The sequence below is a fragment of the Eleutherodactylus coqui genome, chromosome 1, assembly GCF_035609145.1.
Source record: "Eleutherodactylus coqui strain aEleCoq1 chromosome 1, aEleCoq1.hap1, whole genome shotgun sequence".
Taxonomy (NCBI): Eukaryota; Metazoa; Chordata; class Amphibia; order Anura; family Eleutherodactylidae; genus Eleutherodactylus; species Eleutherodactylus coqui.
Window position 1 is genome coordinate 448,702,421 of NC_089837.1, and position 14,138 is coordinate 448,716,558.

The window sequence follows — 14,138 nt, forward strand, 5'->3', positions numbered from 1 at the left end:
TATACTATTCATGCAATTATTCTTTTTTTTTTGCAGCCAGTGCAATCCATAATGTACGGCTTAACGTGTCAAATTCCATCCGGCTGCTGCGTAACGCCACGCTAGCAATTAATTGTACTGTCACTACAGATCTGAATTCAAGAGCTGAAATACAGTGGACATATCCTGGAATGGTAAGAAAGGACCTATTTCTTAACTATCCCCTATACATCCACAGCTGCTCCTTTTTTGCAGTTGGATACATTATGGTAATACACTGGTATCACAGAGTTACATTGTTACCTGTGATGCTCCAGGCCTTATAGAGGGCACAGAGGTTGTTTATTAGGAGCATGGATTCTCTCTGTCACAGCATAATCCCTGCCAGACAGTAAGGCACCCCCACCCATGTGTGTAGAGCTATCACCTAATCCCGTTAGTCAGAATCTCATGGGTGACGTAACCCAACTACTGTGTACTGGGACGGATAGCTCACATCATTTCCTTTCCAAAGCGAAAGCACTGTGTCAATATTTTGCCATGTGTAACACAAAAGCTGCTGCTCATATGGAAATAGAAAATGTGCACCTCCAAAAATATATATGAAGTAATACAGAAGAAATGCTAGAGCAGCCGTATGCAAAATGTATGTGTTTAGAAATATCAAGCATAGTTACAGAGTAGCAAGCATCTTCTTATGTGATGAGGCGGATGATCATGTAGAGCGCCAATATATAACTGGGACACCTTTGTTCTAGAAATTTGGCAGATTGGCGTCCATAATAAAGAGGATCGTCTTATCAGACTCAGAAGCGTTGGTGTACAGCATGCTATATATTCACAAAGTAAGGAGCATCGACCAGGGCTTATATACCTGCACCGCAAAGAATGGTCCATCCACCAAATCCATCAATACAACAGTTCGTGTTCACGGTAAGGTCTACTGTATTACAGTAATTGATCATTTACTGTTTTACAAACATTACCTCTCTTAGCAGAGCATAGGGCATTTTTTTTCAAAACTGTTGTACATGTGCTAGAACAAGATTAAAAATGTCGCTTATGGTATTTTTCCATACATGTTCACCACTTTTCAGGCACATTTCAATTAATAAATAAGTCCCGTTGACTAACGATATTTATTTTATGTATTTTGCAGCTGCTCCTTACATTAATGTTAAACCTCGAAAGACAGGTGTATTAGAAGCAGTAGTGGGTCAGAAATCCTATCGGATTGGTGTGAAAGTAAGAGCATTTCCTCCTCCGGAAATCACTTGGTAAGTGAAGTATTGCTTCTTTTATTTCAAAATCTCTCTTACTATTCTGAGTTCTTTCATACAATATTAAGTAGCTTGAAGGGGTTGTTCAGCTTTAAACTATTGATGGCCTATCTGCAGAATAGGCCATAAGTAGTAGTTTGATGGCGATCTACCACCTGGGCACCCACTGATCAGCTGTTCGCCAAGCCAGTGTGCTTTTGATTTCTACAGGAAGCAGACAGCCCATTCCACTTGATATTACACACAAAGTTCCCATGGAAGTCAATGAAAGTCTTGTCTGTAATACCAAACACAACCACTGCTTCTTGCATAAATCAGTTCCATGCATGAACATCCTGACAGACAGCTGATCTCTGGGGGTCCCAGGGACCAGATCAACGCAGAAATACTATCCATTGCATATCCTGGGCAACTTCTTTAAAATTGTCTTCTCACTCAAGATATATAGCCCCTATCCATAGGTTAGGGAATAGATGTGTGATTGCTGGGGGTTGGGACCTCCAACAATCTAGAGAACAGCACATCCTGAATGCCCCCTATGAATGGAGTGCATCACCACCACTCCCCATTCCCATTTCATGGGATGGAAGAAGATTGATAGCCTCTTCAATCTCCCTCAAGACCATAAAGGTGAATGGGGTGGTGGTCATGCATGTGCATAAGCAATCCATTCACATGGTCTATTCGGGATGAACATTTTTACCATGGCTGGGGTCTCAGCAGTTGGACCCCCAGTGATCACACATTTATGTGTCATTGTGTGGATAACGGATAAATGTCTTTAGTGGGAAAAAAACTCTTTAAGGCCACATGGATTATCAGAAATTCTGTCACAACACCCATACAAGTCTAAAAACCCATTTAGTACCTCTGTGTACCTCTATATGGCTCCATAATACAGTGCCATATGGAAATTCCATGCAGCAGCACATGGGGTGCCTACAGCTCCAAATGAGATTCCTTATAGTGCCATATGGGCTCCTCATGAGCCCTTAGAATTGCTATATTGGTATTATTGCACTGGAAACCTGTTTTTTTCATTGCTATTTTGGTATCTTTTCATTGGCATTTCCCTGTCATATTAACCAATTTGGCTTGTAGAGCTTATGAATAGACACTACACTGGGCTTTCCCTTCAATGAGTCATGTCCTTTAGCAGCGATTGCCAGGCTATATTTACGCTTTTTTAGCTGTAGGACATGCTGACTTAACTCTTTTTCCTAGCAGTGCTTTGCCAAGTAACCTTTTCTAGCTGTAAAATACCAAGTAACAATTTGGTGCAGACATCTTTGTGGATCACATTTCATTTTTTTAATTGTTATTAGTAACCGCGCTTTTTGCGCTCTCTGATAAAGCAATCAGGACTTATGAGCTATAGGAAATCACACTGTGATCTACTGTAAGATAGGAACCAACAAGCATAAAATTGTATCTCCTGTTCATCCTTATGCTCCTGCTTTGAAGGGGGTGGAGATAGAATGCATGGTCCCCAAAAAGTATGCAATGAATGGAAGTCAATGATTAGCTGTGAATCAATTTGTATGCCTATATAATAGTCCTCACTTTGGCTGGGAAATTCCAATGCAGTAATCAACATTTCCTACAAACTATTATGCTTTCACAAGCATGAATTTGCTACATGGGATCAAGGGAGGATGATTCAATAATCTTAGGGGAAATATGTGAGAATGTATTCTGGGCACAACCTGGCACCCGGAGAGATTGACTCTTTAATTCTTCAACACAGAAGTAAAGGGAATGTGTGTGTGTGTGGGGGGGGGGGTGGGGGGGGGTGGAGGGGGGAGAGAAATTAAACTCATGAATAGTCACCAAACTGAAAAGTAGAACTTTGGTAAAAGTTTGGTTCAGCACGAACCTGAACTGAGATTTTAGCAAAGTTCTACTCGAAACAGGGTTCTACTGGTTCGGTTCGCTCAACACTAGTCCTAAACACTGGTTTATAACACTGTCTAAGAGCCCTAAAGCCCTGTACAACACTCTCAGAATGTTATACAGGACTTTAATAGCTTTTCAACAGTGTTATACACCAGTTTTATGGGTTTTGGTGAACTTTCAGTTCGATTTGAACTAATTCCAAACAAACTGAACTTTTTGCAAAAGTTCAGTGAACCGACCAAACCAAACTTTTCAACAGTTCGCTCATCACTATTTGTGAAGACAAAGGTAAATTGTGGTAAAAGCAATCATAAAGCATCTTCAACTGTTACCTGTGAGAGAATAGACTGCAAGAGGCTATCACAAAAATTATGACCTTGTCACAAAACCATCTGAAGATCTGTCCACCCTTTTAGAGAACAATTGTGGTCACACTGCAACCATGATTTTACCACGATTCATGCAGCACTGTGGAGCCCAGGAATGTGCTGCGAGTCAATTAATAAAGTGCTGATCAGTATTACTAATTATAGTGCTTCTGCCTTCGTCATTGGTATTGTGCACCCATTCTTTTTGTGGTTCACCTAAATTAACTATTGTAGTCAGTTCTTGGCAAGAATGCCGAATAGTCTAAAATTAAAAAATAAGATGCAAAACACCTTTAATAAACAATGCTATCTATGGGGCAGATCTGCAGCTTTGCAGCCCTGTGACTGGCCTAATGGATTTAACCTGAAACAAAGGTTTGCGTGACCGACCCTATTAGGAAAACAAATACGATGATGGGGAATAGCCTCCATACTTTTAGTTCCTGAAATAGTAAGGGAAGACAATCAATTGTTAATCATGCTCTAAGGTCATGGACTCCTGTGTTTCCCATAAGGTTAGGCTGCAGTGAAGGTACTCCAGTTCACATCATTCTTCTGGCTCTGAACAATTAATGATGTTTTTCCTGGCCCTTCTTATAATTGAAATTCAAGTACCTTTGATGGCTTTATATCAAATTCCCTCTTGTGTTCTACATGATGTCTACAGGCATCCGTATCTTATGAAATAACTTTATTGTTTGTGGATACGGACCTGTCCCTTCTCCATGGTTGACTTCATATGGAGAGTTCTTTGAGGAATACAGTTTCACCTCACTATATAAAAATCCATCCCACATGAGACATTAGAAAAAATCTCAACTACAGCAGAGAGTCCTTAGAAAGTGTCGTTTTAAGAGTCCCAAGAACTATTTGTAAAGCTGGATTATTAATTGCGCAGCGAAGTCCACAATATAGAGGCCTCCACCTCCCAGTTCCCACAAGCATTATACATTTAATTGACTATATTAATATAAATATTTTGACACCATGATTTCCCCACATATGAAATTTCTGGAGGAGCCGAGATGTCTGTGCAGCCTATTGATTTCAAATAGAATTGTGTAATTCACGGTTTCACCTGTAGAGTCGCTGCAGAAAAAATTAAAACCTGCACCTGATTATAACTGATTACAGGAAGTCCAAATATCCAAATGCTCTGTGTTTAACCTATCTTCTATACAACCACTTTTAAAGAAATTTGTCATCAGAAAATGACCTGTTGCATATGTCAAGTTTTAAAGTTAAACACATTTTTAAAGATTTTTCCATTTTTGATGTTACAATCTATATTTGAAAATAAATTCTAAAATCATGCATTTTTCCCACTGATCGCTAAGTTTAATAGCTTGAAAAATCTTGTTCTGTAGAGAAAACTTTTCAGCAGTCATCTGATCTACAGTGGCAGCATTACAATGAAAGGCTACACTTATATATAGATAACAAAGGATCCACCATCCATAACAGATGATGTCATAGCTCACCTCTTCTGCCTCCCTGCACAGGTCACAGAGCATGCTCACTACATTCTCTCCTAAAAGTCAATGAGTCCTCTCCTGTCCATTATCTCTGTGGCCAATTAGGCTGCTATATACGATGTCTCTGAATGTTAACTTAATTTTAGCCAATATGGCCACCCCCATTGTCTTGTACAGAAAATAGAATAAAAAATAGAATGCACTTTTGGAAAATTTTTGACATGTCATAGAGACATGGTAAAAGTATAGATCAGTGGGGGTCCCGCTGCTGACACCCCTGCTGATTACTTGAATTAGAGGGCTGCAGCACTCAACCGGCCTCTGTAGCCTCTTGGCTATCTTTGCTCGCTCTTGTTGCTTCTGGCAGCTGAAGACAGCCTCATAGAGGTTTCTCAATAACATGTCAAAAGTTTTCTGAAAGTGCAGTTAATCTTTAAGGAAACTGCTTATATACCTTAGGTTTGTGTTAGTGACCCTGGTACTAAAGCAGTTCAATTTCACAAAAGGTAAATAGAATTTTCCTGGGACCGTTCTTTGAGATATTCTCAAATCTCCAGAGGAACAAAACGTGTTAAATATGGTTATATATAGGAAAATAGGCATCTAAAATAGACATCTAAACTCCCGCATAATCATACCCATGAGTTATTTCCCATGCAATGAATGCAGGGGTCATTCTATTAGGGGTTAGGAAGGGGATTTGTGTGAAAAGAAGAAATTTATTTTCCACAAATGTTCCGAATTCCAAATTCTAAAAATATACTGAGTTATTTTTATGTAGTTTGTAAGTTCCACGAGCAAAATGAAGGTCGTTTTCGTGGTTGAACTTTGTTATAAATAGAGCATTCTCTCGTAGTAGAGCAAAGAAACATTGTTTGTATTAAGGAAATAAGATAATTTAGAACATTCATGTGCAGTATGTACTTAATGCTAGCATAAAATTGTGTTCTGCGCTGGAATATCATTATCCTTAAATTCATTTGGCTTAAATTCATCTGACCTTTTTGGGTGATCACAGCTTTCAGATGTTGGGGAACACATTCCATAAGGTGGTGAACATTCTCCATACTCAATTCAACCCATGCCAACTGCAGCAGCTCCAGCAGTTGGTACACATTTTGCAGATAAGTGGAAGCAGACCTCACAGCCCTTTCCAACATATCTTAAATATATTCCATGGGGTTACAGTCCGGTGAGTTTGGGGCCCAAGGCAATGTGGAGAATTCATTGTCATCTTCCTCCAACCACTCCGTAGTGATCAGAGTTCAATGACATGAAGCATTGTCCTATTGAGAGATGGCACTGTGGTCAGGGAAGACTTCTAGAACATATGAGTACAGATGGTCAGTAAACAGTTCCCTGTAGTGTGCACCATTCAAGGATTGTGGTATGATGAGCAACAGTCCTAGGTCATCAAAAGAAAATGCTCCCCAGACCATGACACCACCATTTCCATCCTATTGAACCTCAACAATGCACCAATGGGGTATGGTTTCATGCTGTTTATGCCAGATCCAGACCAGACCATTGTATGGTTCAGCAGGAAATGTGATTCATTACTTGAGATGACCTAGTGCGATGACATCTTTCCTGGGTCCATGTGAGGCATTGCTGGCGATGACGCAGGGTCATCAGGGGTACCTTTGTTAGTCTTTGGCTAGTAAATCCCAGTCAATGCAAGGTAACACATAGTCATTGTGAAAATTTGTCTATGGTATATTTAAAGTGGTGTTCCAGTCAAAAACTATTGATGACTTATTCTCAGTATAGGTCATCAATAGGTAATCACCGGGGACCTGCTGGTGATGAGGTCGTCGCTTGTTCTTCTGTCAGTGCAGTGGGCCAAACGTTGTCATAGGGGACGGCAGTGGAAGTGCCCTTGTTGGCTTTACTCTCATTGAAATCAATTGGAGTTGCTATTACATGTCCGTATCTGACCCTGGTGTCAGAGAAGGAAGTGCTGGAAGTTTAATAGCCAGCTTCATCGCCCATTGATGTCAATGGGAATGAAGCTAGCTAGGGCACTTTCACTGCCAACCCCTATTACGCACATCCAGCCTCACCACACTGACAGCGGTCTGGGTGATCAGCTCATCGCTGGGGATCCCAGTCAGCAGCTCCCTGGTGATTACCTATTGATAACCTATCCTGAAGAGAGGTCATCAATAGTTTTTGCCTGGAAAACCCCTATACTATTAAAAAGTGTAGTATTTCTGCACTACCGATCGAATTAATTTAAGAATATAAATAATTCCTTCAGCATCAAAGCCCAACTTTGAACATTCATCACTAATGTAATATCATGTTATGAGAAATAGTGTACTTACCTAATGTGCTCACCTCCTGTCATAGGTGGAAAAACAACTTATTGGCAGCAGACAAATGTGCACGGTACATAATAAACAATGATAGCCTGATAATTAAGGATGTGGCTGAAGAAGATGCAGGAAAGTACATAGTGTCCCTGAAGATGAAAGAGTGGAACATTATCAAAAATGTAACCATGACCCTTATAGTTAATGGTAAGTTGGGTGCTCTTTATGTTCTGTCATGCATGGTATTGGTCAATGTCCTGTTCTGATCATAAGTAATATCTCACCTTTTCTTCTATTCAATAGTAAAGCCCCAGATTTATGAGAAATCCATGTCAATCCAAGAACCACAATCGTACCTGCTAGGAAGCAGGCAAACACTGACATGTACTGTGTATGGCGTTCCACCACCCAGAATATCCTGGACCTGGCGTCCATGCATGCAACACCACGCTGCCTCAAGGTAGGTTTCTGCTGGGTGCAGCATACATCTAAGAACCTGTGAAGATACCCACAGCAACTCATTTTTCAAAACAGATTGGAATATAAAAGTAGTAATGCAGTCCTAAGCTCTCGCTCATGACTTGGAGGTTGTGAGTTCAATCCCCACATGGTTCAGATAGCCGGCTCAAGGTTGACTCAGCCTTCCATTCTTCTGAGGTCAGTAAAATGAGTACCCAGCTTGATGAGGGGTAGCGATAAGCGAGTATACTCGCTAACGCTAACTACTTGAGTGAGTAGTGCCTTAGCCGAGTATCCTCCCGCTCATCTCTAAAGATTCGGGGGCAGGTAGCGGTGGGGGAGAGCGGGGAGGAACGCAGGGGAGATCTCTCTCTCCCTCTCTCCTCCCCGCTCCCCCCTGCTCACCGCCACAACTCACCTGTCACCCGCGCCGGCAGCCGAATCTTTACAGACGAGCGGGAGGATACTCGGCTAAGGCACTACTCGCTCGAGTAGTTAGTCTTAGTGAGTATACTCGCTCATCTCTAATGAGGGGTAATAAAAAAGAATTACCTGAAAGAGCTGCAGAATAGGTTGGCACCATACAAACAACAAGATTTATTTATTTATTTTTTATTGCAATGGTCGGCTTCTTCACCATTTATTTGCACCAATTTGTGTGCTTTTTACCTAGTCTTAGCCTACAGAACAAATTCTTTTTATCTCACTGTATGTCATTTTGTGAGATGTCTAACATTGGATTAAGATCTCATGTGCACAGCAAAGTCATGTGCATGGAGACATTGCAGTGGCATACCTAGTCTCTATCCGACATACACTGAATGACCACTTTACTAGACACTCATCTAGTAGCACGCCGGACCTTTTTTGGCCTTTAGACCTGCAGCAATTCCTTGTGGCATAAATTCCGCTTGGTGTTTAAATCATTCTTCAGAAATATTGACCTATTTGAATAGAAAAGCTTCTTGTAGTTGCTGCAAATCAGATTAAGGTACTGCCAAGCTCTGAACTGCTGACAGGAAGGGTTCATCTATTCATGCTGCTTGTGCCAAAATCTGACCTCCCATGAGCATGGTGCAACAGAAATCTGGATTCATCTTACCAGGTCATGCTTTAGAAATGCTCAGTGATCATTGTGCTCTTCTGATCACTGGAGTCTTGCCTTTCAGTTACTTTTGGCCATGGTGCTGGAACTGGTCCCCTGCGCTTATAGCCCTCTTATACTAAGGAACAACAAGTTGTGCATGCAGACAATACTGGGGCTCCAATTACCATGTATTTTGCTGCAATTTGCACTACCTGTTTGTTAGAATGGCTCTTGACGTTCTCTTCTGACCCTTTTTTTTAACGAATTGTTTACATCCAGAGGATCACGCCATTCTCCTTACACCCTTGCTCCACTAGAAAATCCCCAGAAGTTGGCAGTGTATCAAATCCTGGTCCCAGGTCTCATTGAAGTCGCTCAGATCACTGGATTTCCCCATTCTAATGTGATTCACATTGAAACCGATCCATGGAAAACTTACTCACTTGCTGTTTTGCTGCACTCCAGGGCCAAGGGTCTAATTTCCATGCAGGGAAGCTCCAATTATAAAAGGACCAGTGTCTCTAATAAAGTGGCCATTCAATAGAAATGATTTAGATGGTTTGGATGAAATGACCACTTCATGAGCACCAAGATATAGTAAATAACGATTAGCCACCATCCAAACATATTGATTAAATCAAAATGTTGAATAAATATTTGTAAAGTTCCATGCTGACAATAACTGAGATAGAGGCTCCCTGTGGTTTGTTTTCTCATTTCATCGACAAAGCCTTATAATGGAATATTAAGCCCTTAAATCCAGAATGGAATTTTTGATGCTGAAGTAAAAAATAAAAAATATCCTTGCCACGATTCACCATCTGGTTTTAATGTGCGCGGCTGAGAAAATATTTTTTTCTTGTTCCTTTTTTTTTTACTAAAACTTCTGTAATTATATAATCGTTCATTTTTCCAATATTGTATAAACAAAACAACAAGGAAAATCACAATAACAGGAAACTATACTTAATTTTCCAGAGGTCCCCCCTGGGAGCCTATGGGTGAACCTGTATGAGGACATTTGCTACACAAGTAGTCGTTATCTTATATAGTAGTGTTGGATCTGCTACTTTTAGGTGGAGTAAGCATTCCAATGATACAATAGTAGCGCTATAAGTAATTCCAATTCCGTGTCTTTGACATGAGAGTCTGTTAGGAGATCACAAGCTGTTGTTTATGGCGAAATGTAGTCTATGAAAGGTACACCCCTCTACAAGTAAGAAAACTGCATTAAATCAGCCAAACTTTTCATTCTTTTGAAGGAGCATTAATTTTCAGACTTTTCCCATGGAGCATTGCCTGAAAAAAGTTTCCATTTACTGCTGGATCTCTTCAGTGAGAACCTGTAACCCCCAATCCCGCCAGATCTGTGACAACTCCAAGAAAAGAAGAAAAGCTGTATGGAATTTGAATTGACCCAACTACACTTTTAATGAGGTTGTCCATTCAAACAAACATATAGAGCAATATTTTAGTGGACATTATACAACTAACTTATCAATTGCACATTTTTTTTTAGTATAGCCGCTGACCCCCTTCTTACCCCATGTTCACATGACCCAAAGACCACAGCGTTCAGTGTTTGCGGCAAGATGTCCCATCTGCCTAAAGTGTGATCTTCTCCCCAGTTTACCCTGCCCATTAGATGAAACACAAACTACCTGCTACCTTTTACTGGGCAAGTGCATTGTATGCTTTAGCTATAGAACGCAGCAAGTATCTGTCATTTTTCATCTGAGGGGTGGGGTTAGCTGTTAGAAGATCACATGATCAGTAGAAGGGATGTTCTGCTGCAACCAATGAATGCCACACTCTTTGGGTCATATGAACATGGAGTACAATAGGGGTCAGAGGCTATACTGTAAATAAAGAGTAATTGGTAAGTTAGTTGTATAATGCCGACTAACACATTGCTCTATATTTTAATTGAAAGAACAGCCCCTTTAACACAACAGCATTTTTCGTTCCAACATCCTATATTGATTAATTTCTTGAGGTTGTCTGAAAAGGAGCTATAAATTCACTATACAGTGATCCCTCGTCTATCCCAGGGGTTACTTTCCAGAGACCCCCGCGATATGTGAAAATCCGCAAAGTAGCGGCGTCATATTTACACTAATGAATCTGTTGGGTGAACTGCCAAAGAATCGCAAAAGTGAACAAACAGACCAGTGCTATGATTAGTGAGCCAATCAGTGCCCAGGATACAGAACCCATTCCATCAGCCAATAGTGTACCATGTACAATCTTGCATTTGCAAGCACTAGTGGAGTATTGAATTTCCTGTATGTACCTCAAAATTCCGCGATATAGCGAAAAACTAAGCAAAAACAGAATTATATATGGTCTATCCAAAATCCACGATGCACTAAAGTCGCAATTATTGAACCGCGATATAGCGAGTGATCACTGTACAGCAATAGAGTTAAATAATAAAAGTCTCATTGACTTTTTTCATTGAAATCAATGGTTGCTGCACTGGCTATTGCAAGTGCCAGCCACTACACAGGTGTCGGAGCAGCCGTGTATTCTGAAAAGTCCTCTGAAAGTGCGGGTACACTTTAGAGATTGACATGTAATAATCCTACATTAGGGCATTGCTATTTATGCAGTTAATGGAGAAAAAAAAACTATTCCAGAGATTAATTTGCTTCTTATCTAGAAACTAACTTTCTGGATCATTTTAATAGATTAAACAACTGATATTGCACTTCAGTTAGCAAGGCAATTAATTCTCATAAAGTGGGTGGCTGTCTACGGTCCTGAAACTTGTCCGTTACCTTTTGTGAAATAGAATTTCTATTCATATTATAATGTTAATAATATTGTTAAATATTACAAATATCTCATGAGTATTGATAAGCAATCTCCTTAAAACTGCTGTCAGCCATTTTGCAAAAAGTTTGGTTTGGTCCAAATTATTTTGAACCAAACCGAAAGTTCACCAAAAGCACTAAGACTGGTGTAAAAGAATGTCCAAGAGCCATCAAAGCCCTGTACAACATTCCGAGAATGAGACACTAGAATTTTTAACTCTTAAGACAGTGTTATACACCAGTGTTCAGGACTAGAATTGAGAAAACAGAACCAGTAGAACCCTGTTTTGGGTTGAGCTTAGCTAAAAGCTTGGGTTTGTGCCGAACTGAACTTTGACCTGAAACAGGTTAGGTTCGCTCAGCACTACTCAAGATGAATAATTTCTTGAAATAACATTAATAAAAATTGACATTGTATACTTGTATGATAGAACCTCCGCCATGTTTCTAAATAACCTTGGCAAGACAGGGTGGCCTGTTAGTGCCCACCAGCCTTGACAACCAACTCCTGGGACACATGCTCCCCCACTCCTGGCTATGCCCTTGTACACTGCTTTGGGGATGGCATTATTTATTCTCCCTAAGTATCTGTATTTTTTCATAGATGTTATTCTTAAAAGTAATTGGCACTGATATAACCACAGAGGGTGCAGATGTTGCAGTCACACCCAGTCTTGCAGCATGAAGAACTCAAGAGGTCCCTTTACCACATATGAGGACCCCATTACTATAAATGTCATGTGCTAGTTGGGTGGGTGTTTTGTTATAGAGCCACACTTAGTTGCAGTATTATATCCAGCATCCCTATGGTGGAACGAATCACGTTAAGCATGTTCATTATAGTGCAACTGTTCACCATAGCTCGATCACTAGGCTCATTTATAACAGCGTATTAGTACTGTATACAAATGTCATGTACTACACACTTGCCCCCGGAAACGCTTTTCATTCAGCAGTTATAATTATATCATTCCATTGTATTTGGCATGCTGTCTAGAAATGGTAGTCTTTAAAAATGGCTGAGAACACAGTGAGTGAACTAAGTGAAGTATCTCGAGGACAGTGTTAGAGCTAAAGGTTGATAACAGTGGCCTAGTCCAGAATAGGCCATGGGAGCCGTCTTATCTCCCTTTGGCAGGAGGTGTTCTGCGCTTCCTGTGCGAAATCAGGAGCGTACGCTGCTTTCCTCTTCTTGTTTGGCTTCCTCCCCAATACAAGACCGTTCCCAGCACTGTTGTTATCTTTGCATCTTCAAACATGGCACAATTTACTTCCTTAAAAGCTTTATGTATTCTTAAGGGTCGCGTTATATCCCCCAATCGTCCATTAACCCCTACAGTGATGAAGAGGTAGCTAGGAAGCGCAATGAGTTTTAAACAGGTGACTCATATTTTTAAGCATTTCACACAGTCCAGCAATACAGTTTGATGGTACTGATCCCCTATTCATGGCATAGGTCAAGGTAAAAGGACAAATAATTAAAGATTCACAATGTCCTTATCATCAAAGGGTTAACACGTGAATTCCTGGTGGAAGTGTGGAATTGCTCTAAGAACTTTGAAAAAATAATTGCAGGGGCTCCTGGCTTCCTGCTACTGTGTACTGCCAGATTTATGGCTGTCTTCCTCCTCCTCACCTCCATATTAAAATAGAAATGATGACTTCTGTTAAAGTCTATCCCTCCTCATTCATGGAAAACAGAAAGAAAAACACAAGACTATGGTCAAGGACAGGCTGTCGGAAAGTCAAGAATAAATAATCCAAATCCCAAGCCACTTTCCTCCCCTTCAAAGTACTCTTAACCCAGAAAGACTTTGCAGCAAGGAAGGAATTCGGTAGCTTTGGGTATCCTTCGAAGTATAATAAGGTCTATGACTTTCTTGACCTTTTCTGGGTGGAAAGCAATAATGGATCTTGAAGGACAATAACTCTGATGAAAGTATTATTGTGTTTCCCTGATTTAGGAAGTGAAAATACAAATCAAGTTAATGAAGCACTCCACATAAGGAAGATTCCTAAAACCCGTAGCAGTACAAAAAGTGGGATCTTACTCTCCAATTCTAGAACTTTGTTACCTCAACACATTGCCCCTATGCCTTGTAGCTATTGGGAAGATGGTGGAAAAAATAGCGAACCACCTGGGAATCGTTTACATAGTTTGTGAGAGAGTGAGTAATGGGGGTATTGCAGTGTGTGATGGTTAAAACAATAAGTGACTGCATTTAACTAACTTGTATAGCTGTGATAGTCCATTAAACGTTTACATGGAGATTAATTTTTGCTTTTCTCTAGACAGCTACATATTCTATAAACTTGCCCTTGTGCTCAGAAGCAAGGACAACCTTGATGAGTCTTCTGCTTGCGCATAGAGCATTTTGAGAGGAAAGTAGAGTAAAAAAATTTATAGTCCTACCCATATAGTCACCCATTATCTTCTTGATCTGATTGAGATGATTCTTGGAA

General features: G+C 40.3%; 1 protein-coding gene across 1 annotated transcript in view; it reads left to right on the forward strand.

The window, feature by feature from the left end:
* The window catches only part of FLT1 (fms related receptor tyrosine kinase 1), a 74,421-nt gene that overhangs the window by 38,909 nt on the left and 21,374 nt on the right, over nt 1-14,138 (forward strand). The window contains exons 6-10 of the mRNA XM_066583297.1: nt 37-173; nt 738-912; nt 1,139-1,256; nt 7,351-7,520; nt 7,617-7,773. Of these exons, the coding sequence (XP_066439394.1) occupies nt 37-173; nt 738-912; nt 1,139-1,256; nt 7,351-7,520; nt 7,617-7,773 (757 nt within the window). The remainder of the gene's footprint in view (nt 1-36; nt 174-737; nt 913-1,138; nt 1,257-7,350; nt 7,521-7,616; nt 7,774-14,138) is intronic.